This window comes from Anas acuta, chromosome 3 (assembly GCF_963932015.1).
Source record: "Anas acuta chromosome 3, bAnaAcu1.1, whole genome shotgun sequence".
Classification (NCBI taxonomy): Eukaryota; Metazoa; Chordata; class Aves; order Anseriformes; family Anatidae; genus Anas; species Anas acuta.
Genome location: NC_088981.1, coordinates 43,093,750 through 43,120,256, shown reverse-complemented (window position 1 = coordinate 43,120,256; position 26,507 = coordinate 43,093,750). Strand labels below are relative to the sequence as shown.

The window sequence follows — 26,507 nt, the reverse complement described above, 5'->3', positions numbered from 1 at the left end:
CAGGCCAGATGCCTTGTTACTGAGCATCCACCTCCCCACAGGGAGCAGCAGGCTCTGGCAGGATGAAGCCATGGCTTCTGAGGCTGAACAGCTCCTCCTGGGCATCCCAGGATGTCTTTGGGAACTTATTTTGAGAGACCCAGTGCTTTTGGGACTACTGTCACGGTCACCTCCTTTAGGCGGAAAGATGGGACAGCTAAAGTTTCATGAGCAAACTTGTGCAGAACACAGTCACTCTTCCACACATCATCAAGACTGGATATTTTACTGGATATTTATTCTAATAAACGTCTTAGTTGTAATACAAAAGCCTGCTAGCTCAAGCAACTTAAACTGATGCTCCTTCCTGGTACACTTCTGTGCCAGCATGTCCAAGAGCTGACACTTCAATGTCTTTTTAAACTACTTAATGGTAGTTATCCTACAGCCTCCTGATAGTCTGAAGACCAAGTGAAAGGAAAAGGCAGCTACCTGGTACAGTAGTACTTCTGCAGTGATGATCCATTTTTGAAAACATGCACCACTTTCATTATTCCCACTAAATTCCAACTCTCACACACCTTTTCCCACAGTCCTGCAAATATTTACCTCTGTGCACAGCGCTAAATACTGACTGCCAGTCTTATGTGTAGGGCTGGAAGGTCTGAGTGCAGACACAGGAATTGGGCTACCCTGAAAAATGCCACTGTCTGCTGCAGTGGGATCTGACGTTCTCAGAATGCTTTCAGCAGCAGTGTGGACAATTTGCAAAACTGGACTGAATGAATTGGCTTGAGGAATTAAGAATAGCAGTAAATTTCAATGTTATTGAAAAATAAATCTTAACTTATGAACACTGTTTAATACACTGAAGAATTAACTCCACATTAACAGTGTTTTTTCATTAACTTTAGAGTAACTTCACAACTTTGCCATGTCCATTGCCAAGGCCAGTATTTTTCAATCAATTGTAATATTTTTGTGTGATGAGAACCTGTTCTTGAGACCTCTGAAGTTAGTGCAGAGACTCGCCTTAAGCAGGGGGCTTAAAGATTAACTGTCCAGATTTTGACATCCCCCAGTCTTTCAGCATAAAATATTTCAGTGTGATTTCCATCTCTTTCATTGCAATGAGTGGTGATGCCTCTAAGCAATGGGCACACAACACCTCTGCTGTGAATTGACTATTTTCAGGAACAACAAGGCTGAAAGGTACCTTACAGAGGTATATCCCTGCCCTGAAGTATCAAACTAGTGTCTGCATAACCTGTTCTCAAAGGTCTCTATTTTTTATAGCATTAGGTTCATCTGTTTGTGCCCTTTCCTCTAGCACGACAGAGGTCGAGCCCAGCCTGGCTGTTTTTAAGGATGCAGACAGATCCTGGTGTGCTTGCTGTGAGCAAAAAGAACAGGAAAGTGCTCTAAACTTGTCAGGTCCCATGCCTCGGTCTTTCAAGCTCCACCCCAGCTTATCCTTGAAGCTAGTCATTTATTTATAGTCCTAATTTAGTCTCGTGAAGATTTGGATGGATGAAATGATTACTAGGATATCTCCTCCAACATAATAACATCTGAGAGGCTAAAAGCTGGCAATAAATTTTCTTTGGACTGACATTGTGCTATCATGCACTTGTCTCCAGTGGGGAAAAATGACAAGGCAGCAACAATTGTTTCCACAAGACTACCACAGCTAATGAGTTAAAAACCTGACCTACTTGACTGTCACGGTTAAAAATATAATGCCTAGACCTAATTTCATTGAAGCGCATGTGATTTCATGAGACTACATGCTCTTCATCAGTGTATTTCACTCGAAAGAATATTCTACTGGACTGCCCATTCCTTGGATGTGCTTGCCAAACCTCTGTTTTACCTAGTAAAAAGAGGGAAGCTCTCATCAACACAAAGTACTTCGTTCTCTTGTTTAAGCAGGATGATTGGAAATCCAAAGTGTTTCCATTGCTTTTGCTTCCCAGAAGGAAAGCTTTTGCTTTGCTCTTGTGTTGCTTGCGGGAAGAAGCATGCCTAGGACCAAATCCATAAAATAGGTTTCTGGGACAGCAGCACACAGAACGTTTGCCAGTTTTTTCCAGAAAACATAAGCTGTTTCACAGAGCATTAAAATTTACCCAGCTTAACATTACTTCCACCCTAAATCAAATCAAGATATTAAAGGGACAGAGAACCTTTTGATATATTTATTATTCTGACGTTATTTTATGCTGCATTTACTTATGACATGACCTAAGTCATGTCCTAAAAAGACCTTTCATTGGCCTTTGGAGCCGATTAAAATATTCATATTTACTTTAGATAGCTTTGGGTCCAGCTACAAGGTTCTTCCACCTGTCTGTAACGAACTAAAAAATCAAACTGCTTCAAACAAAAATTACCATCAATTGCAGTATATGTACTCAAAATACAAGTATGTTTTAGAGTTTGAATGACTACTCAATGGGAGACATTATTATCAGCTTTAGGATGCCATGAAAGTTGGCAGAAACTTCCCTCTAAGGAGATAATACAAGTATTTTTAGTGTTTTAAAAATGACTGCAAACGTTTCTTTTAATCATTTGATATAACTGAAACAACATCTGACCTAGTAAGTATGGAAAACCTGCTGAGACAGGCAGTAGGAAACTAAATCAAAATTGATTCCCACTCTGCCACAGACCCACTATATATCCTCAGCCAGACTTTGTACATCAGTCTCACAACATGGTAGAGTAGGTATACAAATACGGTGTTTTCCAAATACACAAGGCATTTAGACTGTGTGTCACTCCTATCTACTGACATTGTGGGTAGGACATGAAATCATGGGTTTAATCGCAGCAGGGGAGATTTAGGCTAGATCTCAGGAAAAAGCTGCTAATGGAAAGGGTAACATACACCAACAGATTGCCTGGGGATGAGATGCCATCTCTGTCACTGGTGACTTTTAAGAACAGGTGAGTCAGGAGTAAAATAACTATTTTGCAGGGAGGTGGACTACAGTTTGTTGAGATCTCTCCCTCTGATGACAAGGAGAAAAAAACAACCGATAAGGAGAAAATTGTGCAGATGGTGCTTACCGGTTGGTGTGAGAGTTGCAGTGCATGAACCAGCTGCGGTTGTTGTCAACGTACATGGCCCAAGCCTTGTCGTCCTTGCCCAGCATCATGTCCTTGACGACGTTAATCCTGGCGATGCCAAAGGCTGGATCGGGATGGTTGTCGTAGCGATCCACGTGCAGTTCCCAGTAATGCACGCCCTTGGAGAAGGCGGCTGTGCCCAGAACAACCCGGTCATCGTAGCTGCTGCAGGTGGCCGTCTGGTTGTCGTTTGACAGCACGATGTCCCTGTGAGCTGAGGAGGGGTCGAAGGTGAACCACGCCACTGTGCAGGGGAAAAGGAGATGCAGGTTTGTGACAGAATTGGCTGTACACACCCATCGGATGCTCTACTTCCACTAGGAGAACAAGGATCAGCCTTCCTAAAGACCCCACCGCACTCTCAAGTAACAAGGATGATCTTTCCTCATTATCCTAGAGGTTACACAGGACTGCTTTGCACTGAGACCCAGCTCGGGGTGACTGCTCGTGACTGAGTGAGAAAGAAAAGAGAGCTTCATGCAATCTGCATAACCCAGGAAGACCTGAAAGGCATTTTTCAGTTCAGGCAGCTGAAAGGTGCTATGGAAGTGTAAATTACTCGTGTGCCTTATATCATCTGCGTCTCTGAATGGACGCTTCTAAGGGCAGTGACCTGCTATTCTCATACAGTAACTAGAAAATCATAGAGGAAACGAAGTCTTCTTCGTAATGCAGAAAATGCTCACAAGTGTGAATTGGTTCAGGATTGTCTCTAATAAAAACAGAGTTCCTCTGTGTCCATGCTGGTAAGGGCTGATTTCACCAGTTTATCAAAGAAGGGGAAAAAAAAAAAAGAAAAAAAAAAGAAAAAAAAAAAAACAGAGAAAAAGCTCTTAAAGTATTAATAATTTACACTGGCCTATTTTGGCAACACAGCATAAAAGTTGAAGTGAGGACAGCACATACTTCTCAATTCATTACAATATCATTACTGAAGATGAACTTCTTGTAATGCCTCTGTGGATGTCAAGTGTAATTACAGAGGAACAAGCACAAATTCCCATCTCTGTCTTATCAAACCTTGCTCTGAAATTGAAGCAGTAGTGAGGAAAAACACAGATTCCAAAGATAAATGTAAAAGTGGAGACAGCATGGCATACAAAATATCCAGTGTGTTGCATAACTGCCTCTGTATGCTACAACAAATAAAGACCCTAATTGGACATCCAACTTCCATAACCAAACAAAACCACAGATTTGAAACCTGAAGTGTTACTGACAACGGAAAATCCCCCAAAAGCAAAAAGAAATGGCCTACTTGAATTTTATCATTAGTGAAGTTAGGACTGGGTTGTTCCCCCCCCGAGATAGCAGGCTGTTTTCCACCCAAGTGCACTGCAGCAGCCATCAGAATACACCTACAGCTGCGGGTGGCTTTTTGGCACTGTCTTCTGCACGTATTCTCAGCAGCATCGGTCACCTGCAGGTGGGTTGGCTTCAATCAGCACTGGAAAAGCATGCACACAGAAAGGTGCGTACAGCTTGTTGGAAATGCTGTGCAGTCATTTAGCTCACATGCAGAAGGGACGGCAGGGACAGCAGTGGCACAGCCCTGCATTCTTCAGCCCTGACCTGGAAGTGCACGTCTGGAGGACAGCTCAGTCCCTGGACTCCCCACTGAGATGATCCAAAATCTCCGTGCCAGCAAGTCCCACATGTATCAGTGGATATAATGGGATGCAAGTGTCCTAACACTGAGGGCTGCAGCTTTTGCTTTAGAAACTGGCGAAAAACAAACTCACCATCAGATGTCTGTAAGATAACTGTCTTGCTGTAAGGACCAACTCCTGATGAATTAAAAGCTTTGACTCTTGCATTATAGGTGCTGTTGAAATGAAGGCCATCAATAGTGCAGAGAGTCTCCTTGCCAACATATACTTCCTAAACACACCAAAAAACAAACAAAAAAAAGAGAAAGAGAAAGAAAGAGGGACACAGTTTAACTGTTTCTGTGTCTCATGATCACGTTAAGACTTCTAAACAGAAATCACAAGTAAACAAATTCTTGTGGCTTTAGTGAATGCAGAGTTTAGGCTGTTACAACATGCATAGCTACAGAAGTGGAGACACCAAGTAAGGTCAGCACTGGAGACACTAAGGTGAAGGCAAAAAGGGAACACAGATTTTACTTTTTATCCTCTTTTCCTAAACACCTATTCGAAAACACTATTTTGGGCAGTAGTCCTAGAATCTCAACCACCATGGCCATTCTTATCTTTATATAGGACCATAAAAAGGGGGAAAGGAGGAATAAAAAACAAGTAAGCACAGTTTAATTCTGTTGGAAAGGTTGTCTCATGCCTGCATTAATACATAATTTTGAAACCTGCTAAGACAGAGACAGAAGAATCCAGTCTCCTGAAGATTAGGATCACATGCATCACCTGATGAAACACCAACTAGACAGCAGAGACATAATAAAAGTCTGCAAAGATTTATTAAAGAGCAAGCACTTGCATAACGCAAAATATTTCAGGAGGAGGAAAAGCTAGGCAAAATAACAGGATCAGATGATAGTTTGTGATGAACTGAAAGAAGCCTAGAAACCTCATGTTTATTGGAAAACTGAATACAGCAATAGGAAATGATAGAAAAGGAAATAATCCTGTTCGGCAGCAGGCTGAAAGCCACAGTTCCCAAGCTTTCTCACCTCTGATTTCTCTTATTTTGTGAAATCCACAGATCTGTGGTAGCAAAGGCTGTAAACAGCTTAAGGCTGTGAGTAAGCAGAGCACTCAGCCCCCAGTTAGGTTAAGACACTTAAGTATACGCCTAGAAGCAGTCCTGATGATTAAAGCTCTTTGATAGGAACCTGAAGTGAATGGAGTATGTGATGAATAAGAAAGGGATTACTTAAGTACATGGCACGGTTTGTGTTTGTCCACCTTGCTTACCGTGGTGGCTGCCACAATAACAAAATCTCTTGAGTCCTGAGCTAGCCTCTGAACTTTCACAGAGAGAAAGAGTTTCAACAGAACAGTTTTTCATCTCTGTATTATAAAATATGCTGCCTGTGCAAAACATTGTATTTGTAGGACAACTCTCACATTTTCCAATCCATCTATTTTTACAGTTGTTTCACCATAGTCTTACCACTGCTTGTGTTTATTCAGACTGATGCTCTCCACTACAAAGGGAAAAAAGAAACATTCTTAAAAATCTACTCATCAAGAATTGATGAAGTGCAGTCAGTATCACTGCTCTCAGATATATAAACCTTCAGGAAAATGGTCAGCAAACTCTTATTGAAATGGGATTTCTGAGAAGCCTGCATTTTATCTTTCCGTGGGTAAAACTGAGGATGTTCCTACCCCAGCAAACAAAGTGTTTCACTTAGAAACCATGAACCTTGAGCTTTAGGGATTGAGATCGTATTGTATCCTTTCAATCCAAAATCCTGACATGGCAGCACTGGCAGTCCTAAAGCCTTTGCCAGTTATAAAACGCCACACGCAAATGGACCAAGGCTCATTCACACCTTGGATATGCACACCCTGAAATCTTGTCTATGCACAACTAAACATCTAAACATCTAACATCTAAAGAAATTTAGATGTAAATAACACTTGAAATGGTTTATCCAAGACACTGGAATGTGTCGCACGTCATCCACTGCACACGGATAGATACCGCTCTCACCTACTAACATTAACTCTGTCAGCAGCTTCTGGCCAGTCATTCTCAAAGGTACCTTTTCACAAATGATACTTGGACCAAGGAATTGGGGAGAAGTTCTAGAAACACAGTGCCCTCTCCAAAACACCCTGCCAACATTGCTGTTTTTTCTAATGAGGGGCATCCAAACCAGGTGCCTTTGCTGGCTGTGGTGTAGTGGTTTGGTACGGGGAGGCAGTTCCTTAGGTGGGCCAGCTCCAGGCTATTTAACTAGCTACTAAGCTTTACTAACCTTCAGGTTTCTGGTGGGAAGCCAGTTTACAGCTCCCAAAGAAATCTCATTGCGTATTTTAGGCACAATTTCCCTTGTGAAGACAGCAGATGTGCTCTGTAGTAATGATTTCAAGGCACTAGGCCCTGGGGAACGCATCAGCCTAGCCTGGTCCCGAAGTAACAGAAGTATGAACAGTAGCAGCAATCCTGTCTGTGGTAGGCAGACCACTGCTTCCAGCATGACATGGCTGGCAGAAAGATGGTTGAATTACTTCTGTGGTTCATTTATTCAGATGTGGAGGGAGGGGACAAAAGTATCCTGCATCCACAGGCATGAGTGAGCAGTTGTGGAATCACCCTGGAGGTCTGGGAGGATGGCACTCAGGATGTCCTCCCATACTTACTGAGGCCACTGCAGCATGTCTGAGGAACACTTCCCTCAGCCTCATATCATCCACTCTCAGAGAAAAATATTAGAAATCCTGTATTTTTATGCAGGATCCTATTTTAAATCTGAACACTAGGATAAAAAAAAAAAAAAAGCATTTCTGGACCAAGAATTTCATCTATTGGAAGGGAAGACAATATGGACAGACAAGAGTAGGGGCTTCAAAGAAATCCTTGCTCCGTGGCATGAAGCACTTCCAGTCCCTGTAGGCTGGTGTGGGATTTTCTGTGGGAGTGTTCTCCAGGGAGGACACACAGCAGATACACTAGTGACTTGAAATTCCACCTTTCACCTCAGCAAGGCCTCTTTGCCAGCTGCCCAGGAAGAGCTTCAACCAAATTCCTGCCCAAGCTGGGGCTCCTTCTAAGGAGTAGAAACCACATCCAGAGCTTTCTACATCCATGCAATGAAAGCCAGGGATGCTTTGACAAACCAAACCTTCCCTACTCCCTCTCCCCACCCTCAGACAGACACAAATTCATATCCTGGGGAAACTTTTATACAAAGAAACACAAATAAATGCTGAATGAAATTCTCACTCGGAATTGGCCACCATCTCCATCATCAAGTTCCAAGATATAACCCTCCACCGGGTTGTGGCTCAAAGGTGGCATCCTCCAGGCCAATGTCACACTGTTGTTTCTGGTGCAACACTTCTCCAGCTGCAGTAATGGGACGGGTGGCACTGTAACAGGAACTGAGTACAGATTAGTGCAGCTCTGCCCAACCCCCTCAGTCTGTGTTGGGAGCAGGACCACAACCACTTGCTTCCCTCCCCTCCTGGGGAGTGAATGGTAGGGGGGGGATCAGAAGGGTGTGGGTTGGAAGGGACCTTTAAAGATCATCCAGTCCAACTCCCGAAGATGGCCGTTGAAACAAAAGCTGGTAAAAATGATATAATGAAATGTTTTTACTTGGCTAGGCAAACCATTTGGCAGAAATATGTAAATTAAAACGTATTTGGAAACTGTTCCAATTGCAACGTTTATCTAAATCCCTCAGCTCAGGTAGCCAAAGGAGCTTCTGCGTCACAGGAGACTGCTTGTGGCTCTGTCCTTTTGGAAATTAGAGCCTTGAAGTTATCTGCAGACACGCTTTTTTACTGACTTTCCCAGGAAAAAAAAAAACACAACAAGACGCTGTTGACCAGAGCAGCATCTTAAAAATAAAAGTAAACTGAGTACAACATTCAGGCCTGAAAAATAAAAGTAAACTGAGTACAACATTCAGGCCTGCCTCTGGGAAGAGGCCTCCACCACACCTTCTGGAAGAGGCCTCCACCACACCTTCTCTACCACGCACACCTGAACTCTCACTGTTCGCCCTTTGCTGGAAATTATTAAGTGAAATTTCAGTCTCCTGGAGAGATCTGGCACATGTCTTGTGCACGACTGAAATGACACAGGATAAGTGAGATATACGTGACGCACAGGCCCTGCCTCGTCTTCTGCCCAAGGCTTAATTTCAGCGTTAGGATCATTTCTGCAGAGCTCCATGGCATCTTGCAGGGAGCTGAGTGCTCTGAGCATTCATTGACTGAGCTCTTAACAATGTCAATTTGCTCTTCTTTTATGTACTCCACTTTGAGCCTCTAGTTTATTCTCCTCCTCCTGCCTGTGAGAGAGCTAAGCCCTTGAGCTGTTCCTTTCGTCCTATTTAACCTCTCAGCATAAAAAGGACTGCTCATGTTTCGTGCAGCAAACTGTCTGTGGGAAAACAGGGGGAAAATGCTCCCTACTGCGTCAGGAGGCTAAGGCTTCACCCCCACGTTGGAAGGGACAAAAGTCAACACCCTACCCCAACAGAATGAGTGTGGCCTGTAACAAAGGAGCTCAATAAACTAGCTCTTAAAGGATTTTCTGAAAACAAAACACAATAGAAACCTTTGCTGCTTTTCCTTGATATTTAAGGATGATTCAGAGGGTCTCATATATAAAGACCTACTTGTTTTTTTCCACACAAAAAGTTCAGACTTTTCTCTAGAAGGCACCGTGTCTGGAAAAGTAACAGAAATATGGCATTACAGGAGCCAAAAAAATGACAGCAAGGAATGCAGAGGTAAAGTGAATTTTAAACAAACCATTTTTAGTTTAGGGTTTTGTTTGTGTTTGTTAGCATGTGTATTTTCAGTGATTGATGAACCTGGGAGAAGACAGGGCTGCATCAGCCACCACTCCCACTCCTGCCACTCTGGCTACCCTGCTAACTCTCTCAGGAAGCTTTTGCTGGGTCCCCCCTCCTTCTGAGACTCCCTCTGGCAAAACTACATGAAAACCTCGTTCACAAAGCTCAGTGCAAAATAGGCAGTGTTGAGGGATTTCTTGAAACAGCAAAAATCCCATGGCTTGCTGTAGCTGAGCAAACCAAGCTACCAGGGCAACTATGAGAAGTTCCCATGACAGTGTTCCCACATCGCCCAATTGAGGAATTCAGAAAAATATTGTTACCAGTAGCTGGCTTCAAGGGCAAGGTCTATGTGACTGCTAATCACAAGGGGGTTGTTTTCTTGCAGGTGGGGTTGTTTTCTTGCAGCTGTTTGTCTGAGTGCTTTTGACCAATAATCTTGTGTGAAACACTGTCCACCCCTGTTAAGTTCTCTATAAAAGTTAGGCTATTCGGGCAATAAAATGGAGCATGATCTGACTCTACTGTGTGTCTGTCGTGCTTTCGGCCGTGCTTCCCGCAACAAGGCAGCACTCCCACACTCCTCAACCAAGCGCCCAAATCTCTGTGCTGCACAGCCACACAGTGGCCCAGGACAGGATAAGAAGCTCCCCCCAGGCAGGTGTCCAGCTTTGCTGGATTACGCCTGCTGCACTCGCCCTCCTGGAGCAGCTGGACACAGATGGTCGGAGATTTATCTTGACCTCGGACTCCCTTTGGGAGGAAAGAGGGTGAACTCTTGCTGTAAAAGTCATAGGAAAGTACAGAGGGAGTTGAATAAGTGGGACACGGGGATGCACTTCATAGTGAAGAGCCATGGGACAGCGCTAGGAAAAGACAAATATAGGCTATCAGGAAAAAAAAAAAAGAAGTTTCAGATGTTAAATAACAGTGCTGTCCCACTTCTTGTTCAACTTAAAAGTCCTCTAGAGAGTTTTTGAAGGAAAGGAATGAAAATATAAAGGGAGAAGTGATACTGCATTGGCACAGCAAGACCTATTAATGAGCTTGAATAATGTCCTGCTATTGTAGAAGTGCTACACGCAGGTCATGCTTAGCTAAGAAATGTGATACTGATGCCTAATGTCAACTCAGCAGTTTCAGAAACACATTACTCAATGCATCTCACAGTTGATCTTCTCTTAGGGTAGAGTAAGGCTGTTCTAAGATTTTGCTTGTTATTTGTCATCATGTGGATACAAATGACTGTTCAGAGGTGGTACAGAAAATTGGCAGGTAGCTACATTCTTTTGTTTTGAACCTGGTCTACATTTTACAACAAACCAAGACTGCATGGCAATTCCAACTGTTTGCACTAAGCAAACCTCAAACACATTATTTGCCTGTGTCCATAGCTTGAACTGAGAAAATGCATTGTAAACAATGAGCTAATCATTGAATAAGACAGGAATTTCATGCCAAGGCACTCAGAAAAAGCAATAAAAAGAAGAAAACACAGACAGAGGAAGGAGATTTGGGAAAGCTCAGCACACCAGCAAATACTAGAGCTGCACATGTATCTCAGCAGGTCAGCTAGACAGGGGACTGCAGGACCCTTACCAAAGAAGAATCAGTGAGACACTTCGGTCAATATGACTGCTTAAGCATTGCTTCTGCTTCTATCACATTTCTGCTCCCTGCACATTTAATTTGGTACTGAATTGCTTTTTTCTTTCCATAAAAAGAAAAGAAAACAACACTCCCTGATCTTTATTCACTGAGATTGGCCTTAGATATAGGCTTACACAGAATCCACCAGTAAGGTACATGAACAAGTCATCAGAGTAAATCTAATGTGATTTGTTCTCATTTTCATTCTTCTTTGTCTAACACAGTGAATCAATGTTTACTTACAAGCAAGCTTTCACTCTAAATGACCCATGCAAGCTCACTGAGGTTGAATGAGGCCAGAGTTTGAAAAAAAAATTAGAAATTCAGTCATGCATTAAGCATCGATAACAATATTACAGACCTTACATCGCAATCCATTTGCAAAGAAACAGCACGCAGCTGGAAAAGCTACATTGGCCCTGTTCTCTGAGGCTCCCCCCAAAATCCCTTTACAGACGGTCTCTGATGTCTTTAGTGTATCTACTCTTGTCAGATTGATCCATACGGTGAGTCAGTAACACTCCCCTCAACACCAAACATTTGGCAAAGATCGATGACTCGGTGTGCTGGGGCAGGTGAGATTCAAGAAAGAAGAGCAGATGTGAAGAGACAGATTTTTTTGTGTGTGGAATTGGCGACTCAGAAGGATACAAGTCCTGAGGGTGATTTTGCTACAAATAGCAAAACAGAACCAACAACAGCTCCCTCTCAGTCTGCAAAGTGATAATCCTCGTGGGTCTGGGTGCTCACTACTGAAAGGCTGGGTTGTTTACTCTGTAGTATCTGTGTCTTGAGATGCAAGACCACTACGCATGAGAAGATGATGCAAAGCTGGCTGATGTCCATAGAGGTAAATATGTCCACAATGACGCCCATAGAGGCAAATTTCAGAAACAAAAATGTCAATGTGTCAGATAGTGAGCAGCTCAAATACAAATAGATTTGTAGTCAGTCATAAACTGAAAAATATACTGCATATACTTAACTATGCTCAGTACCTAGAAATGTTGGCTCAGGACCAGTTGGTGGCACACATTGCTTGGGCACACATCAGTGCCAGGGGGAATAACGCAGTCCCTTATGCATCTGCAGTAATGGGGACCAGGATAAATGGCATTTTCACCCCTGTTTGCACCATTTCTACAGCCAGGCCAGGTCTCAACATGCACCAGCCATCTGTACTGACCAACCCAACGAGATTTGCAGCTCTGTCAAAGCCAAGACAGCCCAAGGAAAAGCTCTTCCCAAGGACTAACTATCACAGTGCTGCTGGGGAGCACTGCCCAAGCTGGTCTGTAAGCTCTCCACAGGCTTAAGCAGAAGCAGTCCTGCCCTGTCCTCTGCATCTCAGGCTACGTCTAGCTCAGTGCCAGAGCTTAACAGTGATAGTACTTTAAATGGGTTTGTCAACCGACAGTACTATCTCTCATAAAGCTCCAGTGAATCTGACTCAATTAGTCTCTAATTCCTCACACTTAAAGCCAGATGAACATCCAAAAGCCAAATACCTAAGCTGCTCTCACCTCAAGTGACCTGTGGCTAATGAGCAATCTAAGTGGGTAGTTTAGCTAAATTCTTTAAATGTTAGGGATGGAGACTGGTGGAAGATTAGTACTAAATATATTTAATAAATATGGCCAGCATTAAATATAAACTGATTTAAACAGATAAATGCGAGAATATTTGGAGAAGCTTTATCAGCAATACTCTTTCTCTCTTGACTGCTTTACAGCTCTAAGCATTTCAGGAGCAGTTTGCAGATGTTTTTTCAGTAACTTCTTTAACACAGCCTGTTCCTGTCAAGATGCAAGCCATTCCTGGTGAGCAGACTTCGGCCTTTAACTGTTTACCCATTCTTTCTCCCCAGATTTATCTGCCAAATGATCCACTCATCTTGGGTCTCTTAGGTTCAGAATCAGGTTCAGGGAGAACAGATAAACTGAACTGAAATCTTTATGTTTATTTGGAGTTAAAAACAAACAAAGAAACAAAAACACATCCAACATCACTACATGATTATTCTTAACTTATTCATGAACTTTGCCAGCCTCTACCCTGTTGCCCACTTGTATAACTAAGTCTTGATTCACCACTGAGTGGAGAAAGTGGCCTGATTCCCAGAGACCACCATGGGTTTAACATCTAGCCAGCCTATGTATCTCTCTACTTAATCCTGATGCAGTTGTGTGCTCTGTGTACACCACGTGCATTACAAGCACATGTTTGTTAGTATATTTTTGCCAATGGCATCTACTGTTCATCAGCTTCTGCTTTTAAATAATTTCCTTAACCTCATCTTCCATTTGTGCCCCTCAGGATCGTTCTGACAACTGGAATCAAGGAACAGTACAGGCACTGAACTACTTTCTGCCTGTAATTCTCCACCTCCCCGTTTTATTTTATTTTAAAGCCTGAGCACTGTTAGCAGCACATTCCAAATACAAGCCAAAGGGGTTCTCTCCCTATGAAGCATATGTGTGTGGGGGGGAGTATTTATTTACTACTTCAGCTGTTTCTGACAAGATAGAGGTAACTGGTATTTTGATTAACTGTGTTAAATCTATGAGTGCTATAAAATGGCATGAAGTTTCATGCAGCTGATGTCTTTTGAATCACCAAAGCTAACAGACAGTCCTATTTTGAAGAATTCATCTTTTCAAATATGCAACGGCACATGGTATCACTGTCTGAGCCTGTCCAGGTCACTGCATGTGAGGTGAGAACACCCTTCTCGGAAACACCCAGTGATCTTAATTTGCTTGAAAACTTTTTAAAATATCCAGCAATTTCAAGTCATTCCTCTTTCCTCCCTCTGCGTCCCCCCTCTTTGCAGTGCAATTTCAACACATGCATGAAAAACAGAAAAACAAAATCACAAAAGCTCACCCCTACATTTCATCTGAATAAAATCCAAATGGTGAATCGCCTCCAGTAAAGGTTCACTATCCAATGTCAGGTCAAACTCAGCAGACACTTTTGGCTCCAAGGCTCCTTTGACCCATTGTTCCTGGGATACCTGAACACGTTTGATTAAAGCATCTGAAATCTGAAAGACAGCATCAAGCTTATGATGAAACTGCAGATGAAGCAGCACATTGGAAGACATTAGAAGTGACAGTATGGCTGAGAGATACAGCACAAGGAAACCAGGAATATGACAGCATGAGAGTTGAGATGGGATCCAGTAATTCTGGGGTGAGTTCCATTTATGTGGTATCCTTTGGTCTCCTCCTTTCAAAAACAATCTTAGAATAGGGAAGTAAAAACTGCATTCATAAAGACCTTAAGATTGTTATGTATCATGTCTCTGAATGCCTCATGCACTTGTGAACTCTGTTCTCTGCTGTGTACAGTATCGTTTTGCTCTCCTGTTTAAACAGCAGTTGCACAAACAGAGGCTTACATGTCAGAGAGTGCCTTCATTTAGCACAAATAATTCAGCTGAAAGAATAAAAAATCAAAAGTAAAAGAAAGTTTGCATTTCTCACAGTGAGGGAAGTAAGTTGTCAGCCAGACTTCCTTAGAATATGATGGACTTGCTATCAATACATCAAAACAATTTCATTTTTAAATCTTTGCTCTAGCTCAGCCCACAGACAATTAGGCCAGAAGTCACGCTAAGATGATCCCAATGGCCTCTTCTGTAAGCAAAATCTTGGCTCTGAGGAAATCAATGAACTCAACTGTCCTTGAGTTCAGCAACACCAGTTGGATACCTGGAATCCTTCCCAGTGAGATTCCTGCAAATCACAGAGAGCAGAATTTTCTTCTGTCTAGGTCAGAGATATTTTTCCTGTACTGCAGGAGTTCAGATATTCTTCCTCACTACTGTCACTGTAAGACACTTCTGTCTGGACTCCTGCACCAACAGCTCCTAACCAGTCTGTGCCTTAAGTGGAGAAGCATCTTACAGCCTTCCTACAACCTTGGAGTCACTTACAGGGGTGCTGGATCCCTTGGCTGCGTTTCAATATCCTGGCTGCAGGAGTAGTTGGCTCTAAGTAATGCAGTGCTTCAGTGTTTGCTGGTAACCTGGAAATCATTGTTAAATAAACCAGGAAAATGTAAAAACAAAAGTACTTTTTTTACGTAAAAGGCGAGCGCAAAGAACGAAGTCACAAAGGTTATAGGAAAAATAAGCTGAAGCAAAAAGAAAGCATATATCTAAGCATGTGTGTAAGACCTAAAGGTTGCATTCATTCTGTAGTATCCAACTGACAGCTTGCTAAAATGCTGTGTAGTCTTTGAGATTAACATACACCACACATTCCTAACTCTTGTTTGAGACCAGACGTGACAGTAACAATCAATCTGGAGTGCTAATAGGTTTATGTTGGCTAATTTTCATCCTGTTCTTAGGGATACTGTGACAGCCCTCTGACACTCATGCATTCATGTGTGCAGCATGCCCTGTTCAGCTGACAGCCACATACAAATCATTTTGTTTGATGTGCCTTTCTTCTTAGGCAATTTATAAGGCAATAAAGCTAATACGTTAAAATAAGAATTAAGGAAAATAGTTAATGTGATTAATTAGGCAAAGTAATTAATTGGATAGTAAAACTGTTATGTTTTTTTCTCATCAATTGACCCTTTCATGATTTGCCCAATCTCCTCCCTAATCTTGGCAATGGTAACAATGAAAGACTCCTGCTTCCTCCCTGGGACCTAGGCTGCACAGCTCCTGGAACTGAGCCAGAGGAAGTCAAATGTTAAAGAAGAGACACCTGCCAATCAATCCTTCATGTTGTAGGCTTACATGAGATCTAGCCATAAAATCTCACTCAGTAGTTACTGAGGCAGATTCTAAGGGGCCTTCTATACATTTAAAAGCTCTTCAAACCTTAGGACACACCACTAATGAGTTGTCTGTTGTAGAGAAGATGGAATAAAACTATCAGATTTAGTGATATTAAAAATGTATAGAAAAAGAAAAGCTTGCACCTAAGAAACAATATTTGCAACTGGCCTTTTAGACATTACCAACAGGAGTTAAAATGAACCCACCTTGGAGGTGAAAGGTGCTAATTAGCAAAGCAGTCCATTTTTAGATTTACATATCAATTTATATTTTTTTTTCCTCAGAACACTGGAAAGAAAAATACCTGTAAAAACCCAGAGGGATCATTTTCTTTGATAACTTCTAGGCAGTACTCCATAAGCCCTGTTGACTGACGTAGCTTCAGCGTACAGTGATTTATCTGGTCCCAAACAACCTGGAAAACAATCAGTACAGTCCTGATAATTGCCTCAGCTCACAGTGAAATGTATAAAATTATTTCAGAAGAGGCAACAAACGGATGAGTGTGTTAAAGCTATGCTTAATTTAGCTGCCATATGGCCATTGCCACATCTCCATCAGCTACACTCACTTGCTCTGTATTGTAAATACCGATAATTAGTTTGGCAAAATGTTGTGCACAGGGAATCTCAATTTTCAGAGCAGATTAATTGCTCAAACCTCAGGTTTGCTTGGGGCAGAGAAAGCACAGAACATGTTTTTGCATTTGTAGTATTCACATTTACAATCGTGCTTTCACTAAAAATTGAGCTTTCAAAAAACCTTTGACTTAAAAAGCAAATATTACAGAGGATAACTGCAGGGATAGCTTCTTGCAGATTATACTCTGCCATTATCTTCACAATTCCCCATTGATCCTGTTCTGCTTGAAGATGCATTGCTAGGATTAAGAATGCCTCTCATTTCTTCCAGATTTTGTACTAGATTCTGCTGTAAATTAGGCCTAATAGCACTGTGTTCAGTCACAGAACTCCACAGTTACCTCAGGCTAATGGGAATGAAAAGCAGGATCAACTATGCTATTAAAAGCACGTCCTAAATGTTGGTTCTTGTTAAGCACGGGGATTTTGGAATGCTTACTTCAGGTAGATTTTATTCATTGTTTTCCACTTTATATTTTTCACTTTGATTTTTCCTTCTGTCTTAGATGCCATTAATGTTACCAGCACTGTAAAATCTCAAAATCATTTATGTAGTTCCCCTTTCCAAGAAATTTGCCTATTTTCTGACTGCCACTTTGTTTAACCACCCATAGCTTTCTTTTCTTCCCTTTACAGCATCTCTTTAATATCTTTCAAGTAGCGCATTAATATCTGGTGGTGGCCTGTCTGAATTTCAGAGACTTGAAGAGAAACCAAAATCCTCAAAGATTTACTTGGGCAGAAGGGGTTTCTTGCATTTGGAAGGACCTACAATCGAAATCACACAGAGGTTACACTAACAAGCAGCTGTCAAAAGTGAGCCCCAAAGTATCAGATACATAGAATGATGGCCTCACTCAAGAAATTGCTGAAGTACAGGCCTAATTTTAAGTGTATAAGCACATTTCCATAAAACTGCTAAGATGGAACCTGCTGAAGGACTTCAGGATTGGGCTGTTCGGCATTAAAGGACTCAGAACTTGACAAAACGCTCATTAACACAAGGTATCAACAGCTGAATATTCATAGCTGATGAGAGTTACACTCACTTTTAGTTTGTGCTCACGTTCCTTGGTAACTTTTGTGAGCAGTTTGGCCTTTTGTCGTGTTAACGCATCGACCAGGGCATCGCACTGAGCAACGAGACAGGCTTCGTAATCCAACCCGTTCTCCTAGAAGAAGTCGAGAAACATATTAATCAAAGAACACATTTTATAGCTTACACGATTGTTCATTCTTACCATTTTCCATTCAGAGAAGATTTCTTTTCAAGGTTTTAGCATGCCTATTGCCTTTCTGATTTCATTATTGCTGTACCATTAATATCCACATGCTATAAAACAAAACAGTGAGATGCTATGTCACAGAGTAAGTTTATATGAAAACCTTGATTTACTGGCACTTTTCCAGACAGCAGATGTAGTACAACATAATGTAAAATCTAAACCTGCCATGCACAATGCATATATATATATGTAAGAGGGTTCTGTCCCACTGTATAATTATTGCAGTGTAGCTCCCTTGAAATCACTAGCTCTACACTATGACAACTAGAAGAGAATTATGGACCAGGATGCAATCCATAGGCTGATTACCAAGAAATGAATCAAGTACGAATATTATTCCTGAGATTTTGTGTATTGCCTCTAGTACTTTTTCACAAATAGCAAGCACTTGGCAGTCTTTTATTGATGCTGTGGTAAAACTCTCTGCTAGGCAGGGGCCAGCACGTGAGGTGCACAATGTCTACCCCAGCTGAGCCTTGAACAACGCCTGGGTATCGCTCAGCCTTGCATAAACTCCTATACAAAAAACAGGGCACAAACCCCGCTTCCACAGACTCCCACCGCAGCTGTAGAAATCTGTGTGAATGTCCTGAAGTGTCTTGTGCTGACCCTCCTCCAGGGGATGGCTCCCTCTGATTGTGGAGTTGGTGCTGTAACATCCATCGAAGGGAGGCTCCCCCTTGCTTCATCTGCTGGTGAGGCTAGAAGGAGAAAGCTTTCAAGCTCCTCTTTCCATCTTTCCAGGAGATGCTTAGCTGTCCTGTCAGCTTTTTAACCAGTTCACCAAATCAACAAAAAGAAAAAAAAAAGAAGGGAGATGATTCTAAACATGTGCTTAAGGAGAAGTATCTCTGTGGAAAGCCATCACACATCACACACCCCTAACTCCTTACTTTCTCTCAGCAATTTTGTTTATGCTGTTCTCTTTTCTGTTCATTTGTTTTGTCTTCATTCTTTTGAGACCAAATCTTTCAGCACTGCATTCCTTTCCCTGCAGTACAACACCTTCATCCCTTCCTCTGTCCAAGGGAAGCAGGCTCACTCTTCATGGTCCTAGCCACTGGCAGCGAGAGGGGAGCAGGGAGACACCACACAGCTTAGTTACTGTTCACAGGTTTGTTCTAGATTCCTCCTGTTTGTATCTCTCCCTCCTCGGCTTTTATCACACCTGACTCACTCTTAAGCTTCTTTCTGTCAAGCTTCTCTTGACACACTGTTATGTGTACAGAGCCTGACTCTGTAAATGGCTGTGGTGCATCGTTTTTTCTCTTCATTTTCTGTTCACACATCAAACAGGGTGTTTGGTGACATGCCTCTTCCGAGTGAGAAAGGAGGAAATTGTTACAGCAGATGGGAAAATGTGAAAATCTGATAATGACCACAAGGAGAAGCAAGGAAGCAACAGGGGCAATGAGGAAGGAACAGGCAGTTTCTAAAGAGAAAAGACTACAAGATTTAAAAGTGACCTCAGAAAGGGGAAGGGAATGAAGACGAGGAGAAACCAACAGATCTGCAAAACGGGAGAAAGAATAGATTATGAATTTGCAAACTGCCCCAGGCAAGACAAAAGCACTGCTCCTGGTAGCTCTGACATGCTCAGAGAAGAGATGAAGAGTGGATGGCTAACTGGTCCAGTATGCATTGAAACAGGATAATGAAATGAACATATGGCTCACTCCTTTGTGTAAAAACACATTTTAGCTGAGTAGTGTCTGTATGCATGTGTGGTAACCATAAGACAGCTATTAGAAATACCCTGCACTGAGATGCATGGTTCCGGGTACCTACATGCAAATTACATCTACCTACCTCCTCAAAAATCAGTCCAAGAACTTGGTCCAAAGGCCAAAAGGCACAGATCAGCTCATGATACATTGAAATCCCTTCCCCTAAAACAGCATGGCTGCATCAAACCTGCCTACTGGGAGCAATCCCCAGCATGTGCCATCGGTCAGTGCTGCTCAGGCTTCACCTGGGAAGAGTGCAATTTGTCATGGGACAAACCATGCCGTGTCAGATGGTGTGAGTGATCATCATCTAGCACTCAGTTATACCCTAGCCTTGTTTCACTTACTAATACATATGCAGCTGATTTGTCCTTATGTTCTAGTTTGCTAAAATTTGATGTCCTCATTCAGCCTGATGCTGGAGAATGGCTCAACATGTGAAGTTCACATTCAGCTTTGTGTCCAGACATACCTGAATTTTAGAGGGCGGTTGGTAGATACTGTTTCCACTTTCAAGCCCTCCTCTAGCATTTAAGCAATGAGCAGCATCAAAGAAATTACTTGGTCTTTTGATCTAATTCTAGCAGCTCCCTTAAGCAGAGCAATTTGCCAGTGATTTTATTGAAACACATTAAAGGATTTTACAGCATAGTCATAAATAGTCGTAATAGGCCACCTTTGGGTTTCAAGAGCGAAAAAAATACATTTTTAATGGAGGTAGATGACTCAAGAAAAGACTGGTGACAGACTTGTTTTGGATGAGTTATCCCAGCCTAAAATAGCTGCCAGTACATATAGGAAGAATGGCTCTCTACAGGTACCTCTCCTTCTCCTTGGAAAATGTCAGAAGCCCAAGTGACTAGGCTGGATGAGCTATTTACCTTTTAAATAGCTAAGGTCAGCTGAGAAAAACCTCACACTGCATCCAAAACATGACACGTGACAGGCACCAGTCAGTGGCTGCATGCTGGTTTCTTTCAGCTAGATGTTCTTTCCTTTAACCAATTTCCTAGTCTTTGCTTGTTCTCCTTCCCACCCTGTCACAGAAGGCTGTGAGGGTGGGTAATTATGCTGCTCTGTGGCAATCCACGAGCTCTGGCAGCATTTGTGGTACAAATCCATAATTTGCAGCATAAAGTGTCATTTTTTTAATGATTACGTTCTAAACCGAATACAGATTTTTGAACTTGGGCTTTGGCTTTCTGTTAGTAACAGAAACAGGACTTGCTTGTTGATGAAAGATGAGCAGGCATATCGTGGAGCAGATGATGCGTATCGCACAGAAAACACACGGCAGCAGAGCGCTGCTGCTGCAGATAGCAAGTGTCCGCTCCTGGAATCATTGAAGCTCAAAGCACCGCAGCACATCCCCAGCCCCACTCTGCAGGGTGAGAAGGAAGTTAAGGATCACCTAACCTCCAACACTGATCAGAGCTTAAATATGGTTGAAAATAGAACTTGTTTCATTTGGGGTTTGTGCTCTCAATTATTGCACTCACCATGAGCCCTATTCTCACTGTTGAAGCTCGGCAATTATGTGCATGGAAGTATCTTCTCCTTCAAACCAAATTGATTTAGTTTATTTTTCCTTATTTTTGACTTCCTAAAAATTCTCCAATAAACAGGTTGGCTGGATTTTATCCAGAAATTAGTACATTTTTAGAAATTGCTAGATGAAAAACAAGTAGTAAATTGTAAGTGGGTAAAAAATGAGAACTTATCCTAAATTCAAAGAATTATCATCAGGCAGGAGGCTGGATTCAATCAAATACAAATCAACACAGCTCCAGCGTCCAGTATTGAATATCAGCTTCGTGCAATAAGCAGCAAACAATCCAGAAGTTAAAAGAGGCTTACAGGCATTATTTGATGAGTAATTTTGCCTAGCAAATACTTTCAAGAAAGGTTAGACGATTCCAGGAAATATGAGAACAGCAAAGGAGACAAAGTCATCAGATAAATTATTCACTCAGTTCTATTGATTACGTATTATCACAACAGCTAATATTCTACATACCTGTATCTGCTGCAATAGATTTTTCAGCTGAACCAAAAATTCTTTAGCTTCTTTTGCTTTATCTGAAACACCATTTAAAGCCTGAGAGAGCTGTGCCTGCAAGAAAAAAAAAATAGAAGGAAAAATTAGAGATAAAATGCAAAATCTCTTACTAATCCTTGCTTTTAACAATTAACAGTGAGCTAAAAGGTTTATGTGCTGTCACATGTATTCTTACACACAGACTTTGTGCTTGAAGAGAAGAGTTAAGATTTTAATTGTAGTAAGTTTTAATAAAGGAGAAATATGCATGTGGGGGCAGTCAAGTATTGTGTCTGCACATTACACTTTATTACAGTGACTCTGTGACTCAAAATACTTTTTACAAGACAACTACCCACATATATAACGAAATAATAGTCTTACACAGCAGCATCTGTCATGCCAAAAAAATCTCCAAGTGCTTTCAAAAACGGTTTTTTATTTCTAAAGCCTGAAATCTTAAATGTAGTAGATTCTACCAAACCTACGACTTCAAAGACAAATCTGTGTTTTCAGACTTCATAGCAATGTCTTTTGGGGGCTTTAGTTTTCCATGCTCCAATCCAAGAAACAGGTGAACATTTCTGGAGAAGCTGAAAAAACCTCTTCTGATAGCTTTTGACAGGTGAGATATGAGGACTTGATCACTGCATAAGTACACACCGGAGAGCCAACTTTTCCTTTGCTCAGCTGGCACCTAATCTCTCTAAACTGAACAAGACATTTCTTGATGGACTTTCTGGGTTGGAAGGAAACTCCATCTACAGGAACCCGTGGTCTGAGCGCACAGTCCTTGAGCAGCTTCCTTGGAGCCTGGCTGGGACTACAGAAACCACACTCTTCCATCTGGCAGCCCAAATCCAGCATTAGATTTCTGCCAGTGTAGCATGGAGAGATGGGATGGGTCTCCTTGTGGGTGTCACTGAAGATGTTTTCTTCTTGCTGTCATACTCAGCCTTCTTCACAAGGGCATACACCGAGCATGGGGCTTTGGGCTCCTGTGCCAAGTCCTACCAGTTGGACCTTCTCCTCTGGGTTTGCTTTGTAGTCACACTTGGCCACCATCTGATTGCCAATGCCCACGTAATATCCTCAGCAAACAGATATAATAATTGATGGAGAAATGGAAAATTAAGTATTCTTGATAATGTCAGACCCCCAAAAGTTTACAGTCTCTTTGGCTCTAGGACTAGAGGGTGTCTTGAGACAGCACCTTCTATGAAGGAAGGCACAAAAGCTATGAGGCCCTAAGAGGAGACCTAGTTGCAGTCCTGGAAGTCCCCACTCATTCTCTGCTTCCCTCTTGTTCCTGAAGGGAAGTGAATTACTCCACCCCTGAGAAGGGCACAGCTCACTTCTTCACACTGACAGGGTTCAGGGCTTACCTCCTGCCTGAACGTCCCCTACACATCCTCCACAACTGGGGCTGAATTATAGAGAAAGCAGACATCCTCACACCTTTCCCTCACTGTCACACAAAGTCTCCCCTTTAAGCCCAGCTGTAGGCATCACATCAGTGTCAAATCTGGAAATTAAATATGCTTTACTACAACTCCCTTGTAACAAATGTAATAGGAAGATCAACAATTACCGTGTTAGTTGCTCGATAGTTAAATATTTAATATTCTCCTACACAGACTCCTGCCACCTCACAAAAATGTAAAGCAAGCGTGTTTGATAGGAAAACCACCTGAGGCCACAAAAAAACCTCGAACTCCTTGTAAGGGTCCCTGTTTTCTGCCAGACCTGCCAATCAGGACTGCAGATCAGCCCCCTGTGTGCTGGTTGTGGCTACCATGATTTAAAGCCCACCCTTTCTGATGGCACTTTCTACCCGACCCACAAGGTGTTTGGGCCTTTGGTTTGTCCAGCTGACACAGGACAAGGTGGAACTGGCGCATGACAAAGCAGTGGGGAGGAAGCAAGAAAGAAACAGGGGGCACAAGCATCAGAAGTTCTGCCAAGGACCGGCCCAGCACAACTGTCCCAGTGTTTGTCACAGCAAAGCCAAGGACTGGTCCTGACAAAAGTAAAACTTTTCCAACATCAACCCTCACTTACAAATCAAAGTGTATGTTGCCAGATAAGACGAGCCGAAAATTATTTGTGGCCATCAGGTAGAAACCCAAGCCAACGCAGACGAACTGTGGCCACCGCAGGCGCTGCCGTCAATTCGCACAGTCATGCCCGGCTCCAGTCACGCTACCACTGCGAGGGACTGGAGCAGACACTTGACAAAGTCATTGATCAGATGGCTCTTAAGGGAATTTTCGTGCTCACTAAAAACAGCAGTTGCATTAACGCGGCTGCAGCACGGAACCACGGAGAAGACCAGACCTCCATTTATGAAACCCACTTAGAGATAATAGCCTTGTTTTTCAAAGCGATTGCAAAGGATACCTTACAAAGCAGTGGCATCTGGTCCTGCACTTCCCATTAAAATCAAACAGGGCTACATGACTAAGCCCTCAGTAAACCAACCAAACCATAAAATGCCCTGTATGCTCCGAGCAGTCTTGCGTGCTGCAGAATATTTACTTGAAGCCAAGCTGAAACGTTACAAGCTCCATTGACTATGATAATTAATAACTCCTGACAAATGGTACTCTGCTGATGGTTGTCTTTACTATCATACCTGCTCCGGCAACAAAAAAGTGAGGATGCTGGATGCCAAGTTTCTGCTTCTATCAAACACAGGAACAGGGAGATAATGAGGGTGAGTAATTAAATCCAGATAGGCATGGAAGACTGATGCTTCCTTTGATTGTAGAAAATGAACCAGATAATGCCAATGTCCTTTTTCGAGCGCACAGCTCGTGTTCGTTTAGCTTGCTTTCCCTCTCTCTCTAGCAGCAGATTGGCTATCGATTAGATAAGCTTACCCTGGCACTGAATGCTGAAAGAACCCTCATGTTTTGGGGAGCACAAGTCTTCACACCAGCAAATAAAAGCTGGCATGCAGACTCCAATTCCATGTGTCCACAGTCATTTAGGAAGTGCAGAGGTGAGACATGCCCACCATCATTCCTCATATTCGTAGGTCCTCTGTTCTTGTTTTGAATGCCTCAACCAACTTCTCTGGCAGTACTTTTACTTCATCACCTCAAGCTGTTGGTCCAGATGCACAAGTCATGTCAGTGAACATAACACAGCCCACCTAACTCAGTGGATTTACTCACCCTGCTTCATGCCATCAGGGCCCTCTTTGTTTTCCACCCTTTTTCATACCTCTAAAGGAGAGGTTACGTGCAGCAGGGTAATGGGGAAACCTGCACCATTAACAGGGGCCAACCAGTCTTGAACAGCCATAAGGGCAGCAGCACGGCTGAGGGGAGATGCCATTCACACCATGTGGTCTGAAACACTGCATGGATGAGTTCACACGCTCTGTAACTTCCCACCAAATCACTACATGAGGCTCAGACAATGGAGAAGTTGAAGAGCCTGAGCAGAAGGCTAATGCAGAAGTGGGTGGAAACGGTCCTGAAGGTGAAGACAGGCGGGCGCTCTGGACAAACAGCTCTAGGGTCAGTAGAGAAATTGTTCATCTGAAGTTTGCTGCTGTGGGATGAAACCCCGCGCTGTAAGAGGAGGGGGACATGGCACTAGCATGTGTATCGAAGTATCTAACTCCAGAGCAATTTTTCCAAGAGAATGCGAGCTGCTGATTTAGGCTGTCTGACTGCATGGTTTCACTATATTTACTTTCAGCCAAGCACATTGTTCTGGGGAAAGTAATATTCACAGGAGACCAACTTCAGAGTCCCCAGATTAGTTAATTTTGAGTCTTTCTTTTTTTTTTTTTGGCTTTCACCAGCCTTTTCACACTAAGATTGAATCTATAAATCAAGAGAAATCACATTCAGTGATACCATACTCACTGAAAAAATGCAGTAAAAATAGAAACCAACTTGCTCTTGTTCATTCTGGTGACATCAGAAAATGACCGACGGTGCACTCTGATCACAGCAGAGTTTATCACACCGTTCAAAAAAGGCACCAACCAGTTTTAACTCAAAGTAGATTGTAACACAACACAAGCCGGTCCCTCACAACACACAAAACGTTAACCACATGTGAACAGTGAGCTCGGTCACTGCTCATGGAAATAATTCTGCTCACAACTGGAATCTGCCATTAGCAGCTTAGTGATGGCTGCGATCTGTGATCTGCTCCTTCTGAGTTGAGAGAACTTCTCCCCTGCACGAGTAACAGCCACATCAGTGAGGAGGAGGCTGAGCCCTTGGCCAAGAGTATGCAATGGACACGCATTTGGAAGGAGCTTGTCTTTCTCAGGTGGACAAGCTATGGATTTCAACACCAAGTGGCATCTTTTGGAGGTCTTAAAACCAAAAGCAAATGTTTTTCACTATGCTAGCCACTCCATGGCTGGAGGATGAGGAGACCTGACTTGATTCTGCCCTTTCCGGCAGTGTCTGAAAGGATCTCTCTGGGCTCCTTTCAGTGCTATCTGCAGCAGAGAAGGAGATCCTGAGGCCATCATAGCTAGCCAAGTACCCTTCGCGCGGCCTGTAGGGCTCCTTTGCCCCCAACATAGCTGGACACTCCAAAGGACAGCTCTCAACTCAGATGTTTTAATACAAATGAACATACAGAGGGGAATCTAACTTTCCCAGGGTCCATCATTTTTAATAAGAATGAGCTAACTTCGTGCACTTTATAAACTTTTATGGTCAAGTCTTGCTCTTTATTCAAATGGTTGCAAAGACTTATCTTGCACCACCTGTGCTGCAAAGCACTGACTCTGAGATCTCCGGGGTCTCCAGGAA

At 42.6% G+C, this 26,507-nt stretch overlaps 1 protein-coding gene across 4 annotated transcripts in view; it reads right to left on the bottom strand.

Moving 5' to 3' along the window:
* Positions 1-26,507, bottom strand: part of TRIM67 (tripartite motif containing 67) — a 37,092-nt gene that overhangs the window by 9,004 nt on the left and 1,581 nt on the right. The window contains exons 2-8 of one of the 4 annotated variants that reach the window (XM_068676833.1): positions 21,697-21,792; positions 17,716-17,838; positions 16,330-16,440; positions 14,111-14,270; positions 7,990-8,147; positions 4,857-4,995; positions 3,055-3,358 (exon numbers count right to left, since the gene is read on the bottom strand). In XM_068676833.1, the coding sequence (XP_068532934.1) occupies positions 3,055-3,358; positions 4,857-4,995; positions 7,990-8,147; positions 14,111-14,270; positions 16,330-16,440; positions 17,716-17,838; positions 21,697-21,792 (1,091 nt within the window). The remainder of the gene's footprint in view (positions 1-3,054; positions 3,359-4,856; positions 4,996-7,989; positions 8,148-14,110; positions 14,271-16,329; positions 16,441-17,715; positions 17,839-21,696; positions 21,793-26,507) is intronic. The other 3 variants (XM_068676834.1, XM_068676836.1, XM_068676835.1) reach the window with 3 other exon arrangements.